We start from the raw sequence: 21128 nt of genomic DNA on the forward strand, positions 1-21128 counted from the left end.
GGTAAATGTAGCTGCCACCAACATTGCCATCTTGACTGGAAGTCTCAAAATTCAAAAACTCATTTTATGAAGAGGGAAATTGAGCCTCAAGGTCACGAAGTACTCAAGATCATGGGTAGTTAATGACAAATCTACAGTGAAAATAAAGTGTCCTCTCATCCAGTGCTCGAGACACCTTAATTCTTAATCCAGCATTACTCCTCTCTCAACAGACTGGGATCCAAACCTGAGCCAGCTGATCTCTGTAGACAGATTCAGAGGAACAGCCCCATCCCACTTCCCACACTCTCTGTGCTTCTGATTGTTCGTCCAAGAGTCACAGGTTTCCAGCTCAAATGTCCAACTGGAAAATTGGTCCTACTCAAGGGTGAGGACAGCCAGCTTTGACCACCACTTCAATATTATCCTTTTTACACACTTTTGTGGAAAACCTGCCTTGTTTCCTCATTCTTATTTTAAAGCAAAGGTTGATATTTCAGAGAATGGCACACAGGCTGGATTTAATTGGCACCGGAGGCAAGCATAGGCAGATCAGCTAGTCAGCTTTTCCTCCTTAGCCATCAACCACCGGAACTGGTAGCAAACACATTCTCTTCCACCTCACCCTTATCAGAAAGCAGCAAGTGAGGAACCCCTTTCTCCACTGCAGGTGGTCCAAAATAGACTACGACCTTGTCACACAGCTTCCAAAAGGGTCAGGGTGGAGAGTAAGGACATTACAAAGCTCAATATAGTCACTGGAATGCAACTGGGTCCCTAAAAGAACACTCAAGATTCTGAACTACTCAAATAACATTATTCATATTGTCAATCAGTAAAAACATTGAGGGGTTACTATTTTCTAGACACTATGTTAGGTTATACAAAAACTAATAAGGTGGCTACCTCTCTCTAGGCAGCTCAGAGTCTAGAAAAAAAATACAGATATGTAAACAAATGTCATGTAATACACTAGAAATATGCACAAACAGCTATATATCAGAGAGAAATCAGCAACAAGAAAGCAATCTGTGAAGACCTTTGTTGTATAAAGCTTGACATTAAGCACCACGGGAGTCACAAAGATGAACAATACACTGGCTTTGAAGGATTACAGTAAAATCTAAAAATCAAAATATATACATATCTTGCCCGGCCGGGCATGGCTCAGTGGTTGAGTGTCGACCTAGGATCCAGGCAATCGGGTGTTCGATTCCCAGTCAGGGCACATGCCCGGGTTGTGGGCTTGATCAATGACTCTCTCATCATTGATGTTTCTATCTCTCTCTCTCCCTCTCCTTTCCTCTCTCTGAAATCAATAAAGATATATTTAAATATATATATATACACACACACACACACACACATATCTTAAACATACTTTTTCCAGCCAAATAAAACACAATACAAAATGAAGCAAAAGTTACTAGAGAGGTAGGTATAAGCTACACGTTATGGGAGCTGCTCATTCCAACTAAAATATTCAGGAGAGACTTCCAGATATATAAGACACACTTGATCAGGATCTGGAAGGACAAGTAGCGTTTTGATAAGCTGAGGATGAAGAAGGGCATTTCAGAGATAGTACCTTAGCAAAATTATATGGTTATTAGAAGGAGGACAATCAGGACCCATGATCCCAGGTCCTGGGAAGCTAGAAAGGTTGCAGATCTCAAACAGTAACTCAAATATCAATTCATATGCTAAGGGGTTTGCCTTTTGTTCTGTACACAAACTAATGGGGCAAGAAAAAGCACAGTTCAGCCTCCCTGAATTGTATGATACCAGCGGAGAGAACTTGGGAGCCGTGTTCACCTCACTGGAGAGAAGGGGCAAAGGGAGGGTAATAAGTAGCCAACCACTCACCCCTCCTCTTTATCATCCTTAAGCTGGCCCTCAGAGTTCCTAAGAAGACACTATTCCCAAGGACCTGAAATCAAAGTTTATCTCAATTAGCCAGTGTACAGAACAGGAAGGAGAAAACCGTATCCTTCTCTCTTACCCTCTCATTCTCTACTCTCCGTTGCCCTGTTTCTCTCCCCCTATCACCCTTCTCCAGTCTCTGTCTACATTTCCATTTCCTTCCTTCATCTGTGTACACCTCCTCCCTCCACCTCCATCTCATTCCTCCTGGAGCATTGCATGAGCTAACAAGTTGCTTGGTTAGACATATATTTAATAGTAATCCTCATGTCTCTTGAACCTAGTTATTAGTTCCTTAGCAGAACAAGCATTCGACAAAGCAGGTGTGAAGTCAAAAAATATATATATATCCTATCATCAAATTATTTATTCCTTTTTTGTTTGTTTATATGGTGAGATTTTGAGTAGTTTCTGAAATGGCCTTTGTAACATCAGGTTAGGGAAAATGATGAGGAAAGGAATTATCAAATGGGAAATCAAGGTGCATGGCACCAGAAAACTTGAATGTTATGTCAAACAAATTTTATTTTCCCATGAGCCATTAAAATAAAGCATAGCTCTCATGGCAGCTTCATATATGCCCATAAACAAAATGACATCAGCTCATAAGTGGACCATCTTTGCTCAGCTTCCGCCAAGTAATAGTTCCTTGAAGAATGAAGAGAGGAGATAGTTTTTAGAAACATCAATTTCTGTCCTTCCCAGTTTCCTTCATGGTATCAAGCGTATTTTACTCGTTGTGAGGGGGAGGTTCTTTTCTGACCTCATTTGGGGATGGAACGTTTAACCAAAACGGTGTCACCCCTGAACCCACTCCGACACACCAACGTAAGTGACCACAGAAGGATCAAAGTCCTATAAAAAGAGAGAAGATAGCATAGCACTTTATCCGTCGCACAGCAGGCACAAGCTCATCTGTCTCCAGCGAATCGAGAGAAACTACAATGGCTCCTGTGAGAACTTCCCCTGTGGTGAGTCCTGCACTAACGTGCAATGCTTTTATTGATTTGGACCAGATACTATTTCTCGACTGTGGGCATGAAATTCTGGATTCTGACTATGGAGACCATGTAGAATAGGAAATGAAACTTTTGGTAGATACTTGTCATTGTATAGCATTTTTCAAGAACTGATACACATCCGTTTGAAAGATGAGATTAAAACTGAAAGATAGCTATATTGGGGCTAAACCACACAAAGAAGTGTCACATAATGCCGTGCAGTAAGAAAGAATGTTTATTGCAAATCTGCTTTTCTGAGTACAAGTGATTTAATATAATTCTCCTGCAGCATTATTTTTAATCCAAAATAAAATGGTTACTATCCTTGAGGATTTAATAAGTTGTGGCAATGAATTTTCTTTCCATTATTCAATTATTATACCATAGTCTTGGTACGTCAAACCCATTTATTTTCATCAGGTAGAGTATAACTGTGGTTTAAAGGAAACTGTTTTTATATTTTTAAAATAACTCTTTTCAAATGTAATTTGATTACACAATCAATATATGTAAATTTAGAAAACTGCAAAATATACCTAAAAAAACATAAGGGGGATCCAGTTTTTGGTTAGATGTTTGCCAGTGGTACCAACACCATTTCTAACACAAATACTGATACACCCGGATTTTCTATGGCCCTTTCTTAAGGGCACATTTGCCTTCACAGAGGGTTTCACAGAATTCTGAGACAGAGCACAATGATGCAGGAAGACATTTCCTCCTAGAAAATCAAGGTCAATATTATGCCAGTGACCTGACAGCGATGCATGTACTGACAGGATGATGACTTGTCATTTTTACTAAAATTACTGCTAGCCAATGAATAATGTGTCTTAAATCAAAAGATGAATGTTTGTACTGGTAAAAACTCTGTGGTCTTAACATTATTTTAGTCACCTATCCCATTTTTTTATTTAACCGACATGAAAATTCAGAATAGATTGGCCTGGAACATAGTATGTTCCCTGTGATTAGCAATACAATTGTTATCACAATTTGTTAATGAAAACCACATACTAATCCAGTCTCCCACCTCTCTCTCCTTTCCCATTCAGTTCCAGTCACTGTTGCTGCTGCTGAGTCTGTTGGCCATAGTAAAGGCAGGAACAATAACCCCACAAAATCCAGAATGCCCAAATACTGAGGACAAGAACTCCCCTCAGAGCGTGAGAATCAACCTAAACATCCTTAACCGGAATGTGACTTCTAGAAGGCCCTTAGATTACTACAAACGATCTACCTCACCTTGGACTCTCCAGTACGTAAGAGCCCCATATAAAATCTGTTTACTTCTATGTTTCATGCATCAGACTGCCAGTTAAATCACCTTGAGGGAAACTTTTATTCACTCAGAATCAACAGTCAAACCTAGAAGGGCCATTGTGCAAAACGATGATTCTCAAATTTTCATAATACTGACTTATTTGCTAGAGCACAGGACATCCCCACCCCCAATACCTATCCTATTAGATCTCATTGTCAATGATACCAAAAACCCACCCAAATTAATGGTGGTCATCATTGTAATCTTTATGATACCCCAAGTCTATTTTTTATTTTAAAAATAGACATTTAATCATAGGGATTAATGCTTGAATTCCCTTTCTGTACAAGAGCTACCATGGAGATTTCTTATAAATTACTAGTAATTGACTGGGATTTTTATGCACATTTTCATCTTATTAGCACTGGTAAAATATAGCTTGAATCTCAGTGGAGGAAGAAATATCATATTGGGTATTTCCACCCCTATTTGGGTTAGATAGTCTTGGTCTACATCCCAACAGATCTATATTTGCTGCATCCTTAGTACATCTAGTATTTAGACCCCCAGGAAGAATTGGGGGAAAAAAAATGTATTCTGATCATTTGACTTTATGCAAACAAGCCTTAATTATGTGGTACCTACAGATGCACCTAACTGTAAGGTTTCTTCCATTCTCCCCATTACTAAGAATAGTTCAAGTACATAGATTAAAACTCAAAGCGAATCATTCACTCGGCTGCAGGAGAGAAGGGAGAAAGGGTTATCGGGGGCCTAAGCTTTTGTTTCCAGCCCTTCTAATCAGCTCCGGGCTCTGTTCCAGAAGCGTGCTGTCAGATACAATTTTGAAGCATTCCACGTTTCAAAGACAAACTTCATTAAGTCAGATTAACAACTAAGTCAGATTCTCTTGGCCTTTATCCATATATCAAATGCAGCCTAATAAAAGTACCCTGTATGTCAAACTGAAATCCCTTATGTAGCCTCTGCCTATCTTGTCTTGTTCATGCTTCAAAGAAACTGGGAAAACTGGTCATTGTCTCTTTTCTATAACATTTCACATGCTTAAAAATCCAAGTTTTCCTGAAACTCCCTCTCTTTCAGACTAACAGTCTCAGAGAACTTGCATGCCTATCCCTCGTCGCCCTCTGAATTTGTCTCCCTTCAGTTATTCCTGTTTGACTTCCTTCCTGCTTTACCAGGAATTCACTTTCTTCCTGGCTTCTGTCTCCCCCTGTAGCTGCAATAAGGACCCTGAGAGATACCCCGATGTGATCTGGGAGGCAAAGTGCCGCCATTTGTTCTGCGTCGGTCCTGACGGGAAGATTGACCACCACCTGAACTCAGTCCCCATCCAGCAGGAGATCCTGGTCCTGCGCAGGGAGCCCCAGCACTGCCCCCCATCCTTCCGGCTGGAGAAGATGCTGGTGAATGTGGGCTGCACCTGTGTCACCCCCATTGTCCGCCACGTGGCTTAAGAGTTTCGGGTCTGATCCCAGCTCCCAGAATCAGTTAGGCTTTCTGGAGAGTAGACCCAGCCCCATTTCTTAAACTTTCAACTGAAGTTTCAGAAGTAACACTTTGTTTCAGAGATTGAACCTGAATCATCTTTCCCTCTCTGCCAGGAAGAAGGTTTAGACTGAGTGCCAGTTTGTTTCTGACTTGTTTTTCTAGGGCTTTAAGTTATTTATGTATTTAACAGGCCCTGAGATAACTCTGGGGTATAAGATTCCACTTTAATGAGTTACATGCCTTATTTTGTATTTTTCAAGAACACGGTATTCCAGACTTAGGAATTTTATTATTTAAAAGGTAAATATATTTATATGAGCTATTTATGGATCTATTTATGTTTTTTAAGTCTTCAGAGAAAGATGAAATGGTGTGATTGTTCTGCCTAGGAAAATTCTAGATAGAAATAAACGGCAGGTGAAAATTTCTGAGTTTGTACTACATATGGATACAAGATTTTCTCTGTCTCTTAGGAGTGTATAACATGGCTGGGGGTGGGGAAGACTTATACCTAATTTCATATTTATTAACTTATTTTTTTTAATTGTTGAGGTTTCACAAGAGATAGCAAGTCTATTTCTCTGCTCTGTTAAACCCTTATAATAAAAGCAATCTGTAATAAAAACATTTGGGAAGAAAATTTGTTTTCATACTCCTCATTAAAAGTACTCCAGCCAGGGCTACCTGTTTGGGACCCTCTCGCTGAGGTGGCGGGACCCTTTGTCTCTCCTTCAATAAACTTTTGCTTTCGTTTACCTCTCGGGGAAGAAAAAAAAAAAAGTACTTTGGCCAGCTCAGCTCTTTTCTATTTGGAAAAGAATGCAAATTCTTCAATAGAGCAAAACAAAGCATACTTTTGAGTAACAACACCCTGGACCCACCCAAATCCAAGTGCTCAATGTCATGTGCCTTCCAGACAATAAAGAACCAAGGCTCTCATACGATTAACCGATGGTGTGGACACCAGCATTCTAAAATGAATTAAGCAAATAAAATGATGGCCCTGGGAAAATGGTATGTTTTCATTAAAGATCATATAGGAAACAGAAAAGGTCCTCCCAAAAATGTGACCTGAGGTTTGACACGAAGGGAGGAGTTCTGGGAGAAGACAGAGTTTTCAGACTAGAATACTCAGTCTCTCCTCAAACTCAGGCTTCCTTTGAAGATTAATGTCACCCGAGATCTAGAAAGAAACATTTTTCCCTTCCTCTGCCCACATCCCTAGGATGACCCCTCCTTCCCTGGGCCTCTGATCCAATGCATCCCACGACACAGAAAAGAGCCACTGAGGCAAAGCAAACTTGAAGTATGAGAAAAGTTCAGCCCAAGTAAAACAAAAACTGAATCACATTCAATTCCAGAGTAGTTTCAAGTTTCGAGTCAACCATTTTTCCACGCTATGGTCCAGCATGCTGTCTTACCCTACTTCTGAGGCCCCTGGAGTCCTCAGGCTGGTCCCACCGGCTCCCTGATTCTTGAAAGACCATCTTCGTACTTCCTTCTCCTGCCTGTGTGCTCCACCCCACTCAGAGGCCCATGGCTTTTCTCTGCTGTTTCTCCAATCCCAAACCCTGGGGTTGACTTCCCCAGCCCCTCTGCTTTCATTGTCATTTGTCTGCTTACATCTTTTTTTTAAACATATCTTTATTGTTGGAAGTATTACAGATGTCGCCTTTTTTTCCTCATTGACCCCTTCTACTCCACGCCACGCCCCAACCAGGCCTTCACCACTTACATCTTGATTCTCCTGGCCATCTCCTGTCACGGTCTTTCTATAAGAGTTCCACAGGCAGCTTCGCACAGCCTCCAGGTTTCAAAACCCCTCCCTAAAACCCTGTTGCTCAATTCCCAATTTTCCCTGAGTGGTGGTGGTAAAAATAAAAATTGAGTTTTGTTTTGGGATGGAGGGCAAGACATGGACACATATAATCCATAGTTCTGAACCATTACTTCCCACTAAATAGTATTTCTGGGAATTTTGTGGTGGGAAGAGGCAGTTGCTTCCATGTCTCCCCTCCCCTGATAAGCATTGCTCACGTTGTCATTTATCTTTATCTTCGTTATGTTCATTGTCCCAGCCAGCACCACTGTCCACCCAGTCACCTATGCTAGAAATCTCTGAGGCAGCCCTGAGCTCTTCCCTCTTTCTCTTCCTCACTCCTAACACCCACACATCACCAAGCTCATTAGATTTCACTTCCTGAAAGTTCTCAAATTGACCCCCTCCCTGCCCAGGTTCAGGACTTCATCTTTTCTCGTTTCTTTCCTCAGTTATTGTGACGGCTTCCTGCCTATCCTTGCTGCTGTTGCTCCTGTCCTCGTCAGTCCATACTCCAGCATCTATGGCACAAAATGAGACCTGACAAAACGCGCCCTCTGTAACCTGGCCCTGCTCCTGCTCCAGCTCTCTCGCACGCCACTTCCTCTTTGACGTTTACCCTACAGTCATAGTGAAGTCCTTGTTGTGGCCACCATACTGCTCTTGCCCTCAATGCCTGTGTCCTGTGGACCCCTATACCTTGAATGCCTTTACCACCTTCTCCCCTCCTGTTTCCCTATTCCTACCCTGTTGTTATGGGCTGAATATGTCTGTCCCCCCCAACAATCATATGTTGAAACCTAACCTCCAAAGCTATGAGATTAGGAGGTGGGGGCCCATTGGGGTGATTAGGTCATGAGGGCATGAATGGGATTAGTGCCCTTATAACAGAGACCCAGAGAGCCCCCTACCCCATTCTGCCTGGCTCCTTAGTTCTGGGAATTCAGATATTTTCCCCTTTAAAAAAAAAAGAGAAAATTGACATATAACATTGTATTAGTTTTAGGTGTGTAACCTAAGGATTTCATATATGTACATATTGTAAAATGATTACCACAATAAATTTAGTTAATATCCATTATCACACATAGTTATAACTTTCTTTTCTTATGATGAGAACTTTTAAGATTTCTCTTAGCAACTTTCAAATATTCAATACAGTATTGTTAATTATAGTTGCTATGCTATACATTACATCCCGGGGACTTATTTACTTTATAACTGGAAATCTGTACCTTTTGTTGTTGTTGAGTTTTTGTAATCCTCACCTGAGGATATTTTTTCCATTGCTTTTCAGAAAGAGTGGAAGGGAGAAAGAGAGAGAGAGAAAGAGAGGGAGGGAGAGGGAGAGGGAGAAGGAGAGAGAAACATCGATGTGAGAGAGACACATCGATTGGTTGCTTCCCGCACGCGCCCCAACCGGGGCCGGGGATCGAGCCTGCAACCCAGGTACATGCTCTTGGCTGGAATTGAACCAGGGACCATTCAGTCAGTGGACTGACGCTCTAACCACTGAGCAAATCTGGATAGGGCAAAATCTGTACCTTCTGAACACCTTCACCCACATCAATAATTTTTAAATGTAAAATACCTTGCTAATTTTTATATTGATAAATGTTGAAATTATAATATTTTGGACGTACAGTGGAACCTCAGCTCTCAAACTTCATTCATTCCGGATGGCTGTTCAGGAAGCAATTTGTTCAAAAACTGAATCATTTTTTCCCATTAGAAATAATGTAAGTTGAATTAATCTGTTAAAGACCCCTAAATGATTCCTTGTTCTAACCTTTTTTATATAGAGTACATGTCTAAGGTACTGTTTAATCTATAAACAAACACTTATTTTCTTATATTTATCAAATTACCCCCTACTAGCCTCAAAAGAATCACTTTTAGCACTCATTCCAGGGGTATAGCATCTCAGCTTTTTCACATATCATTTCCTGTAAAATGCTGTCACCGATTAACTCTTTTTTGTTTATCCAAATCAACAACAGTTTTTCCACCTCTTCAGTTGCCTGTGATCTTTGTTTTGTGAGCACTTTTTTTAAAAATATGTTTTTATTGATTTTTAGAGAGAGAGGAAGGGAGAGGAATAGAGAGATAGAAACATTGATGAGAGACAGAAACATGGATGGCTACCTTCTGCACGCCCCCTCATTTTCACAGCCTTAGCAACATCAGCACTCTTGATGGCCTCTTTATGTTTTAAAATTGTACTAACCATCCATTTCACCAGCAACAAAAGCAAAACAAAAAAAAACTATGAAAAATATTCACAGCACAATTTCCTGAGGTGTTTAGCAGTAAACTGACTCGCATTCTCTCCTTTGCCTGTTGCCGGAGAGATGCTTTTTTCATGTTGATGCGTCAGCATGAAAGGGTTGTCAGGTCAAAAACTGTTTTTTCCGAAAATGGAGACATTTTTTCCTGTGAACAACTTGGTCAAGAACTGAATTTTTAGAGATGAGAGATGTTCGAGAACCAAGGTTTAACGTATTGAGTTAAATATATTACCAAAATTTAAATTATTAGAAATTCAAGTGATTCTTTTTACTTTTTTAATATGGCTACTAGACATTTCAAATTAAAATGTGGCCAGTCTTACATTTCTGTTGGACATGCAGCCAATGAAAGAAAAGAAGAGACTGAAAACTATGTGCCACTTTTAAGGGCCAATCTCATTGGCCAAAACAGTCATACAGGCCCAAATTTATGCCAGTGAAGATAGGGAAATGTAGTCTTTCTGTACATCCAAAAAAAGGAAAAGAAAATGAGATTTGGTGAGCATATAACATTACCTCTGCTACAAGACATATGAATGAAGACTCTTGCATACATAATCCCACAGTTACACAATTCCAAATGGTTGAGCTGTTACATGGTCACTTTCTAGTGTAAGGAAAAGCCTAGGTTGTACTTAAGAGTAATATTATAGCCTAGAGTCTACTCTAATTTTTTAAATATTTTTTAAAACTTTTGGAATTTTAACACACCATAAAACAATGTACTTGTGACTTACTTTACAATCAAAAGCATACTTATGTTTTGTGATCATGCAATAATGGCTGCCCTGTTCCACCTCTCTCCATGTTTCAAGGGTATTCTCTCTAAAATGCAAACTTGATCACATAACTCCCCTGAATCACTTCTCAGTAACTCCTTGATGCCTTCTATAAAGTGCAGACTCTCTTGCATGACATAAAACTACTCCATGATCAGGCCCAGCCCACCGCTCACAAAGTTCCAAACCACATTAGGGATTTGGCCTATGCTTCTTGTTTACCTGGAATTTCCTCTCGGTCTCCCCATTTCTCATCACCATTAAATGAGTGTAAATACCCTTGGAGTGCGCTCACTGGGTGACTTTGGTGCATTCTGTCTGGCAACCACCAACAGACCTGTTGGAGAGGACTAACTTGAAACGCTCTCTTGGATGAAGATGAAGAATGGCAAAGAAATAAGTGGATGGTGAGTAAAAATTGATAATAGATATAAAAGATAGAGAACAGAGAGAAAATATGTGGAAAACAGAAAATTCGAATAAGAAACCTGAATACGTTAAATAGATATAATAAAGAAAGTTGTAATAGGAGAAAAGATTTCTTATTTGGAGAAATTATTTTTTTAAGTGAATGTAAAAACTAAATTTAGACCAAACTAATTAAAAGAGACCATAATATAAATATATTGAACATTTTTTTACAGTAAAGAAGACATAAGGCTCCCCAGGAAGAAAGTATAGAACATCAAATCAGGAGCCAAAATTATATTGATATAAGACTTTTCCACCAGAAAGTTAAAAAAAAAAAAGCACTCAAATAGAGAAAGTCCAGATCGGACAGCACCTGCTCAGGCAAGTCTTCTTTGACCACCAAATGATACATTTGTGAAATTTTATTGAGTTGTGCACTTAGGGGTTGCACATTTCTCTGTACGTATGTAATGGCTCAATACAAATTTTTCTTAAGAGAGAAGAACAATGTTTAAGACATGTAGCTTCTCAATATTTGTTGAATAAAACAATAAATGATTCACCAAAAATTCCCTGTCCTACAACATTCTGTGAAGTCAACAGGAAGACTTTCTCAAGCGTGTGAGAGAGGAGGAAAATGCTACGTGGGCACCCTTCTTTGTAAAAACAATATTCAGAGGTATACTTTAGCTGACTGAGACATGAATCAAAGCTGACAGTTCAATACCGGGCACCATATTCCTTATATACCTTATTACCTGGCACCTCTGTGAGCACTGAAACTGGGTGCACATGGAACTATGTTTAAATAATGGTTATAAATGCCTTGTAAGTATATGCAAGAGCCAAAAGAAATTATTTTTAAATGTGAGATATCAAAAAAATAAGCTAATAATACAATAATCGTCAGCATTAAGACGATTGAACATCAACAACTAGATGATCTAGATCGTCATCATTATGCAGACATGCAATCCAAGGTTCAATAAGCCAGGTAAAAAGGCACAAAATTACTCAGCTTTATTAAAATGAAGTAAAAAGTTGTCACTCCATTCTTGGTTTTGATAAGTAGATAATTTAAAGGTTACCTAATTTGGTATATAGGCTAAAATTTAAAGGTAAATATCAATAGATGTAAAACAAAATGTAAGCTTTTTAAGATTCTGCAAGGGATAAAAAACAGACCAGTTCAGGTTGAGATAAAAGGAGTAGGTACACAGTGCTGCCCTCCTCCCATGACCACCTCAAAATTACAACTAAATTAAAAAACAGTCAACCTGGAGAACCATATGAAGATTACGTGAGCAGAAGTCCTATAAATAAGGGTATAAAGAAGAAATCACCACAAGACTGGTAGAAAGGGTGGAGAGTGAATTACTTTTAAAAGTAAGATATGATCCCATACACCACAGAGCACCTGGGCCAAGAAGAGGAGCCGCCACAACATGTGGCTGGGAAAACCAGCAGGGATTCAGTGTATCTGGGTCAAATGAAAGGCTTCAGGAAACCCAGGCATCCTCTTACAGGGCCCACACACAGATTCACTAGCTCACAGGCATTCACCCTGGGCTCCAGCAAAGGGCACCAGAGACATACTGGGAGAAACTGAGTTGTGTGGCTTAGGGCAAGGGCCAGAGAAACAGCTGCCATTGTCCCTGTGTTGAGCCCTGCTCCAGCAAAGCAGGCAGACAGGCACTATCTTTGCTGGGTTGAGGCCTTCCTACACACAGCCAAATCGGAATCAGTATTAGCCTGGCGACCACCACTACACCAGTAGCTCCACCCTGACAAATCCCTGAGACCTCCCCCAACCCAGCTCGCATACTGCCCAAGGCAGTGGCAGGCCTCAGGGTGCCCTCTTGCTGAATAGTCCCTGCCCCGATACTGGTGGCAGCTGGCCTCCGGTTTGTAGCATGGCTCCCCCCACACTCTTCTAGAACCAGCACAGCAGCTACCAATTGCCAATCATTTTGTTGCTCTTACCAGGTAGTGCAGGGTGGTCATGGGAAGCACAGAGAGTCCTAAATGAGATGGACCCAAAGAGGCTCACACCAAGACACATCACAACTAAAATGGCAAAGGTTAACGATAAAAAAGAGAGTGGCAAAGGAGAGATCAGGCTATTCAAAAAATGAAACTTTAAAGTAAACGCCAAGGCAAAAATACATGATTCATGAAAATAAAAGTAATGATTTAAACAGAGGTGACAATATTATCCTTATTTTTCACACATGAGCATCATATGACTAGAAAACCCAAGAGAATCAACTAAAATATTAGAATTTCTATAAAGAGCACAGGAGAGTAGCTGAATTCAAGATAATAGTTTAGCCTGGTCGGGCGTGGCTCAGCGGTTGAGCATCAACCAAGGATCCAGGAGATAGGGGTTCGATTCCTGGTCAGGGCACAGGCCCGGGTTGCGGACTAGGCAGCCAATAATGACTCTCTCATCATTGATGTTTCTATCTCTCTCCCTCCCCTCCTTTCCTCTCTCTGAAATCAATAAAGATACGTGTTTTAAAAAAAAAAAAAAGATAATAGTTTAATTTTCCTGAACATCCAGCAATAGCAAGCTTGAAAAATCTAATGAAAAGGCCACATTCAAACTATTAATTTAAAATAATATAAGCCACTAAATAATTCCAAAATTAACGTGTAAAAATCTATATGAAAATGACAAAATATTCAATAAAAAGGAAAAGTGAAAATATTATAAAAATATCAAATATTCCTAAGGAGTTCATAGCACTGGTGTAATTACAGTAATAATTTCAGCAAGAGGCTTTTTTTCTTTTAAACCTGGCAAGGTTAATTTAAAATTTAACTAGAACAAATGTGTAGGAAGGAGTAAAGTAATTTTGAAGGCAGTTGAGGGGAAGTTGCTTTAGTTGATATTAAAATTTATTTACAAATGGCCATAATTCAGCAGTGTGACACTTCCACAAGAATGAAAAATAAATGAAACCCAACAGAGTAACCTGAGACAGACCGTAATATGTGTGTGCTTATGTGTATGTATACGTGTGTATGTAAATGAAATTAATAATAAAATCAATAAAGGTAGTAAAAAAAGACAGAGAATCCTAAAAGCAGCAAGAAAAAGGCAATTAGTTACCTACAAGGGAGTTCCCATAAAACTGTCAGCTGATTTCTCAACAGAAACTTTGCAGGCCAGGAGGCGTTGGTACAAAATATTCAGTGATGAAAAGTAAGGACCTACAGCCAACACTACTCGACCCAGCAAGGCTATCATTTAAGATTGACAGAGAGCTGAAGAGCTCCCCAAACAAGAAAATGCTAAAAGAGTTCATCACCAGCAAATTAGTATCACAAGAAATTTTACAGGGACTTCTTTAAGAAGAATAAGGGGGAAAAATAACTTAAATATGAGTAATAAAATGGCAATAACTACATACCTATCAATAATCACCTTAAATGTAAGTTGATTCAATGCTCCAAGCAAAGACAGGTTAGCTGAATGGATAAGAAAATAAGAGCCACACATATGCTGTGCACAGGAGACCCACTTCAGATAAAAAGACACACGCAGGCTGAAAGTAAAGAGGTGGAAAATGATATTTTATGCAAATGGAAAAAAAATGGCAGGGTAGCATTACTTATCTCAGACCAAAAAAAAACCACTTTAAAACAAAGGCTATAATAAGAAACAAGAGATATTTCATAATGATAAAGGGATCAATCCAACAAAATGATATAACCCTTGTAAACATTTATGGACCTGACAGGGAAACCTAAATATGTAAAGCAAATACCGATGGACCTAAAGGAAGATATTGACAGTAATACAGTCATAATAGGAGACTTAAACACTCCATTGACATCAATGGATAGACCTTTCAGACAGAAAGTCAACAAGGAAGCAGCAGCCTTACGTGATACATTAGACCAGATCAATTTAATTCATATTTTTGGAGCATTTCACTCTAAAGCAGCAAGATATACATTCTTTTCAAGTATGCATGGAACCAGCATTATTTATAATAGCCAAGATATGAAACAAACTATGTGCCCATCAATGAACTATTGGATAAAGATGTGGTAACTATATACAATGGAATGTTACTTGGCCATAAAAAAGAATGAAATCTTACCATTTGCAACAACATGAATGGACATAGAGGGTGTTATGCTCAGTGAAATAAATCAGAGAAAGGTAGGTAGCATATGATTTCACTTATATGTGGAATCTAAAGAACAAAGTAAACAAACAAAACAGAAACAGACTCATAGATACCCAGAACAGACTGATTGCCAGATGGGAGGGGGTAGCGGGGTGTTGGGTGAAAAAGGTGAAGGGATTAAGAAGTGAAAATTGGTAGCTAAAAAATAGTCACGGTGATGTAAAGTAAAGCAAGGAGAAATAGTCAATAATACTATAATAACTATGTATCTTGCCAGGTGGGTACTAAAATTATATCTAGGGGACCACTTCATAAAGTATATAAATGTCTACCACTATGCTATATACCTGAAACTAATATCAAATAATATTAACTGTCAATTGTAATTAAAAAATAAAATTAAAATAAAAAGACAAACCAAATACTGATCAAAAAGCAAACACTAAAAGCAAAAGAAATAGGAATTTATCAGGAAAAAAAAAAACACATAGAAAGAATAAAGAGATTATGAATAAATGTTTTTAATTCACCTTTTAAAGAACAGTCTCAAATTTGGTTTTTAAAAATCTAAACACTCTAAAAATAAGGCATATCCCTAAAACCAAATGACATAGAAAGTTTAAAAATAAAAGGATAGACAAGAAATATACCAGGCAAATGCATACTAGAAGAAATGGATAATATCAACATCAGAAAAAGTATAATTCAGAAGCATTAAATGCAAAAAAAGTCACATCAGCCCAGCCGGCATGGCTCAGCGGTTGAGCATCAATCTATGACCCAGGAGATCGAGGTTCGATTCCCTGTCAGGACACATGCCCAGGCTGTGAGCTCGATCCCCAGCAAGGGGGGCGTGCAAGAGGCAGCTGATCAATGATTCTCATCATTAATGTTTCTATCTCTCTCTTTTCCTCTTCCTTCCTCTCTATGAAATTGATAAAAATATTTTTTTAAAAGTCACTTCATTTGGATGGAATTTAGATTAATAATGAAAAAAATTAATTACTAAAATTTATGCATAGGGTAACATCCAAATGTATAAGTCAAAACAATTTTTAAAATGCAGAGACATTATTGTTATTTAACATTGTCTGGAGGTTCTGTCCAGCAAAGAAACAAATGTTGGAGAGGAAAACACAAAATCATCCTTATTTGTAGAGGGCATAATTACACACCTAGAAAAAAAGAAGCAAATCAGTAGGAAACCCATTAAGTGTAATAAGAATGCTCAGAAATTAGCTACAAAACAAATATTCTAAAAACAGATTTCCAATTTATTGGTCATCATGAGTCTAAAATTATAATGGAAAATTTTGAAGGAAAATAATTTCTGACACAAAACTTCACAGTGAAGATGTGTTATGAAGAAGGAAAAAAAAGACATTGTCAGATATGCAAGACCTCAAATAATATGCCTCCCTGCAACCTTTCTCAAGAAACTATTTAAAGATGTGCTCCATCAAAACAGGAGAGTTAACCAAGACATAGGAGCATATGGAATACAGGAAAGAAGGAATCAGCAAAGGAAAGACACATACCTGGCAGGATGTCAAAGGAGATCCCAGGATGATGGCTGTGCACTTGGAGGGTGGAGGGTACCCAATCTAGATTAAAACCATACGACTCAAGAGACAGACATATTGAAGATGGTTGTCAGAAACATCTCCACTACCATTGAGCTCTCTTTTGATACTGAGGGCAGAATGGCCAGCTAAGCCTCTCCCAGATTCTTATTTGTACTTGGCCTCTCTTGGCCATGAGCTAATGAATTTTCTCGTCTCCTCCTTGCCCTGCTTCCTAAATTAGTTTAAGAAACCCATTTCCCTGCCACCAGAGTGTCTGTTTTGACCTACCTTTGAAAACTGGAAATTGCACATACCAAACTTAGAAACAAAAAATATGGAGCAGCTTGCTCACCTTGACTATATTTCTGCTGGACATCAAGAACCTGCAGTATCAGTTAAGGTGGGCTAAATAGCTGAAGAACAGATCCAAAATGCATAATGGCTGAACAGAACTTTATTTTCACTCACATGCTATAGACTGAATGAAAAAAAATTAAATAAAGAAAAGGAAAAAAATAAACATCTAATTCCCAGTGTGATGATATTTGGAGGTGGGACCTTTGGGAGGTGTTAAGGTCACAAGGGGAACTCCCATGAGTGTGATTAATGCCCTTGTAAAAGAGGTCCCAGAGAGCTCACTGGCCCTTGTACCATGTGAGGACACAAGAAGTTAACTGTCTCTGCCAGACCTTGATCTTGGTCTTCTTAGGCTCCAGAGCTGTGAGAAATAAACTTCTGTTTTTTATAAGCCATCAAGTCTCTGGTATTCTATTCTAGCAGCTCAAACATACTAAAACATCATAAAATAGTTCAAGTGAGGTGTTCTCTTAGTAATTGGGCATGTCTCTTCCATGTGGAGATTCAGGAACCCAGTCTCTTTTTTCAATTCATAAATGTAAGGAGTGCTGGCAAATGAGATCTCTGGGTGAGCAGATGCATTGCAAATGCAGCTCTGCACCAGATTCTAGGGCCAGCTGGCCAGCTCTGCTGCACTGGCCCTACCCCACACTTCTCAGTGTTTCCCAAATCTCACTCCTGCCCTCCCTGGGTATGCTTGCAAACTCTCAGGGAAGCTGAAGCCAGACTACAACAGAGATAAAGGATTCAACTGAGCTCCTGGGAGCCTCCGACAATGGGAGTGTTTGCCTCTCCTCATCATCTAGGTCTGTGTTTACCACTTGGTTTTTCAAAACTAAGTAATATACCATTTAAGAATGCAAATGTAAGTTTGATACAACTATGGAGAAAAGCAAGAAAATGGTGAACACAAAAGTCAGGATAGTGGTTCCTTCTAGAGGGGAGGGAGCAGCACCAGGGCTTCAAGTCCTGCCAGTGTTTCACTTCTTAACGTTGGTAGCCCAGTAGGGGTGTCGGACTTTGTTTGTTTTTATTTAATTCTCTAAATTGAATGCATACATTTTATTCATTCTTTTGCATATATGATGCATTTCACAATTAAAAGTTTTAAAAAGATATGGAAAAAAACCAAAGGAATAAAGTGATAAATTCACCTACACAAAACTCTAAGTTATTTATGTGTTAAAACATTAAACTGAAAGGCAAGCAACCAGATGAGAAAGTATTTGTCACAAATACTGTAAGAGGCTAATACCTGGACTATTAACCTGAATACTAGACACCTCCCACCTCCAGGCCTTTGCCCTTGTTGTTCCTGCCACCTAGCACACCCTTTCACAGCCTCAGGAACTTTGCTCCTTTATTTGAGTCTTTGGGCAAATGTCACCTTCTCAGTGAAGGCTTCTCTGACCACCCTGGTGATTCCTCTTCGACTTCCTTGATTTATTTTTCTCCATGGCATTCACCTCCATCTCATATACTACTTCATTTATTTATTCTGCTTTTGTCTATATCTCCTCACTAGAATAAAAACTCTCTGTGGGCAGGAATTTAGTCTGTTTTGTTCACTGCTGTATCCCCAGTGCCTAGAACAAATGTCTGGCACCTACATTTTGCCTATCAAATTAGCAGTTTGTTTTTTTAACTATAATAGACAGTGTTGGCAAGAATGTGATAAATTGAGCAATAATTCACTGTTAATAAGTGTAAATGTCTACAAAATTCTGAAAAGCAACTTTATAATTTAATTCAAGAACCTTAAAAACATTCATGCTCTTTAGACTAGTAACTACACTTCCAGAAAGTTATCAGAGCCAACTGATGTAAAAATATATAAACAAAATCTGTGTACAAACCTATTATAGCTTATCATAAAATATAATGAAACCTTTTTAAATGTTTAAAATGTAGTAGAAATACTTGAGTAAAAATCAGATGAGAAAGAGAAAATAGTTTAACTATTTGAAATGAGGCATTTACAAATAGAAAGAAAATACATAGAAATACTAACATGAATTATTCCGGGTCAGGGAAGTGGATAATTTTAATAGTTTCTTTATAATTTCTGATTTTAAATGAATATCTATTTCTTTTCAAATGCCTTTATGACTTGAAAAATTGGCAGTTTTAAAAATAATGGTTGTTTGCAGCTGCCAGATGGGAGGGGCGTTGGGGAGCTGTTTGAAAATGTGAATGGATTAAAAATTACAAATTGGTAGTTACAGAATAGTCATGGGGACATAAAGTACAGCATAGGGAATATAGTCAATCATATTGTAATAACTACATATGGTGTCAGGTGGCTTCTAGATTTATCGGGGTAATCACTTTGTAAGTTATATAAATATTTGTCTAATCACTGGGTTGCACACCTGAAACTAATATAATATTGTATGTTAACTGTAATTTTTAAATAAAAAATTATTTTTTAAAGAACAAGCAAACACAAAAGCCAGTTGTTTGCTAATTTGAAAAAGTCATTTATATTTTTAATGAAATACTATAATGAATGGATAATGTGAGATTAAATGAAAATGGCTCTAAGAGTCAGTATCTGAAACCCGGAAACTCAGATCAAAAGGAAAATCCAGGTCATCATGGTTATGGCTTATTGCACCCCCTTGTGGCAGCATACCCAAGCGGAGAAACAGGTAAAAATCCACTCACGCTGGAAAAAAATTAAAAAATCTAACAAATAATTCACTCTAAAAACAAAGCTTCATATTCAAAACATCAGAAGAAATATAACACCCACCAAAAGAAACACTGAAATAAACATGCTTTCATCATTTTATGCTGTATCAGTTCCCCGGGATTAAGACCTGCAGCCATGGATTGTGTTCTATACCAGTCTGAAGGAGCCATTTGTGATGAAGGGCTCAATAAGCCTACTTTGAGGCATTAATTACCCAAATGGACTATTGATCTTCATCAAATTAAGTCATCACTGCCCCATCTCCATCAATTGCCCAGCCTTGTGGTATCTCCAATGAAAAATAAATTCAGCAGATTAAAATCAACTGATGGTGGCAGTTTATGCAGAGGTAGGGAAACAGAAGGAAACTGGTTTCAGAAAGTTTTAAATATCAAAATGTCACAAATTGAAATGCTAAGACAGTAAATAGTTTTCCACTTCTCACATTGGGAAATATTTTAAAATATTAAAAAACCCACTCTAATCAAGCTCCACCACCACCACCCCAACCCAGAATGGTTCCTGTCACCAATACTGGTGCTAAATTCCAAGGGCATTTCCCAGTCCTCAACTTAGTCCACCTCGCAGCAATATTTGACACATACGAACATTTTCTCCTACTCTCTTTTTTTCCCCAGCTTCCATTCCAAGCTGAAGTTTCTGCAAGTGAGTTTTCTCCGGGGACAAAAGAAGCACATGGCATTCGTGAACAAGATGGCGGCGTAGGTAACGGCGGTACCCGCCGCCTCCCGCAACCACATCAGAATGGCAACTAAAATACAGAACCACCGTCACTCAGAGCCTCCTGAGATCTGGCTGCACAGAAGCCCCACAACCAGGGAGCTGAAGAAGCACCGAGACTGGTAGGAGGGGCGGAGACGCGGGCGGATCGGGGCTGAATTGCGGAGACACGGCCGGGGACCTGCACTGGGTGACGCAGTTTAAACCCGGGAGGGAATCTTGGGGTGGAGGTTTCCCGGAGGAGGGAGGAGTCCCAGCCCCACAGCAGGCCCCCAGCGCAGGGCTCCAGGGCCAGGAAGAGACGTCCCCAAAACTTCAGACTGTGAAACCAGCGGGGACTGTCGCTGAGGGTCAGGGAGGCTGCGGGAGGCCCAGGCTTTCCTTTTAAACGGCTGCGCATGGACTCACTCGGACGCGCTCCCTCTGAGCCCAGCGCCAGGCAGCAGCCTGAAAGGACCTGGGACACTTGGGGAGGAACTAACCTGGCTGAAATCTGGGCAAGAGGTGGAGGGGCGGCTTCCTCCCAGGCAGAAGGGCTGGCAGAGGCCATTGCTCCTTTGGCGAGTCCTCCCCGAACACAGCCGGCAGGCAGGCGCCATGTTTGAATCGCCAGCACCTGACTCACGTTTGGCCCCACCCTGTGATTCCCGGA

At 39.5% G+C, this 21128-nt stretch overlaps 1 protein-coding gene across 2 annotated transcripts; it reads left to right on the forward strand.

The window, feature by feature from the left end:
• Positions 1-2846: 2846 nt before the first annotated feature.
• Positions 2847-5645, forward strand: IL17A (interleukin 17A; the record flags this gene model as incomplete). 2 transcript variants are annotated; one of them, XM_081140822.1, is made up of 3 exons in its annotated part: positions 2847-2873; positions 3959-4161; positions 5408-5645. In XM_081140822.1, 3 exons carry the CDS (start codon positions 2847-2849, stop codon positions 5643-5645), a joined length of 468 nt encoding a protein of 155 aa, XP_080996948.1. The 2 variants fall into 2 exon arrangements, with proteins under 2 accessions (XP_080996948.1, XP_080996949.1); XM_081140823.1 differs by having other exon boundaries at positions 3965-4161.
• Positions 5646-21128: the final 15483 nt, after the last annotated feature.

The sequence above is a fragment of the Miniopterus schreibersii genome, assembly GCF_964146895.1.
Source record: "Miniopterus schreibersii genome assembly, chromosome: 6".
NCBI lineage: Eukaryota > Metazoa > Chordata > Mammalia > Chiroptera > Miniopteridae > Miniopterus > Miniopterus schreibersii.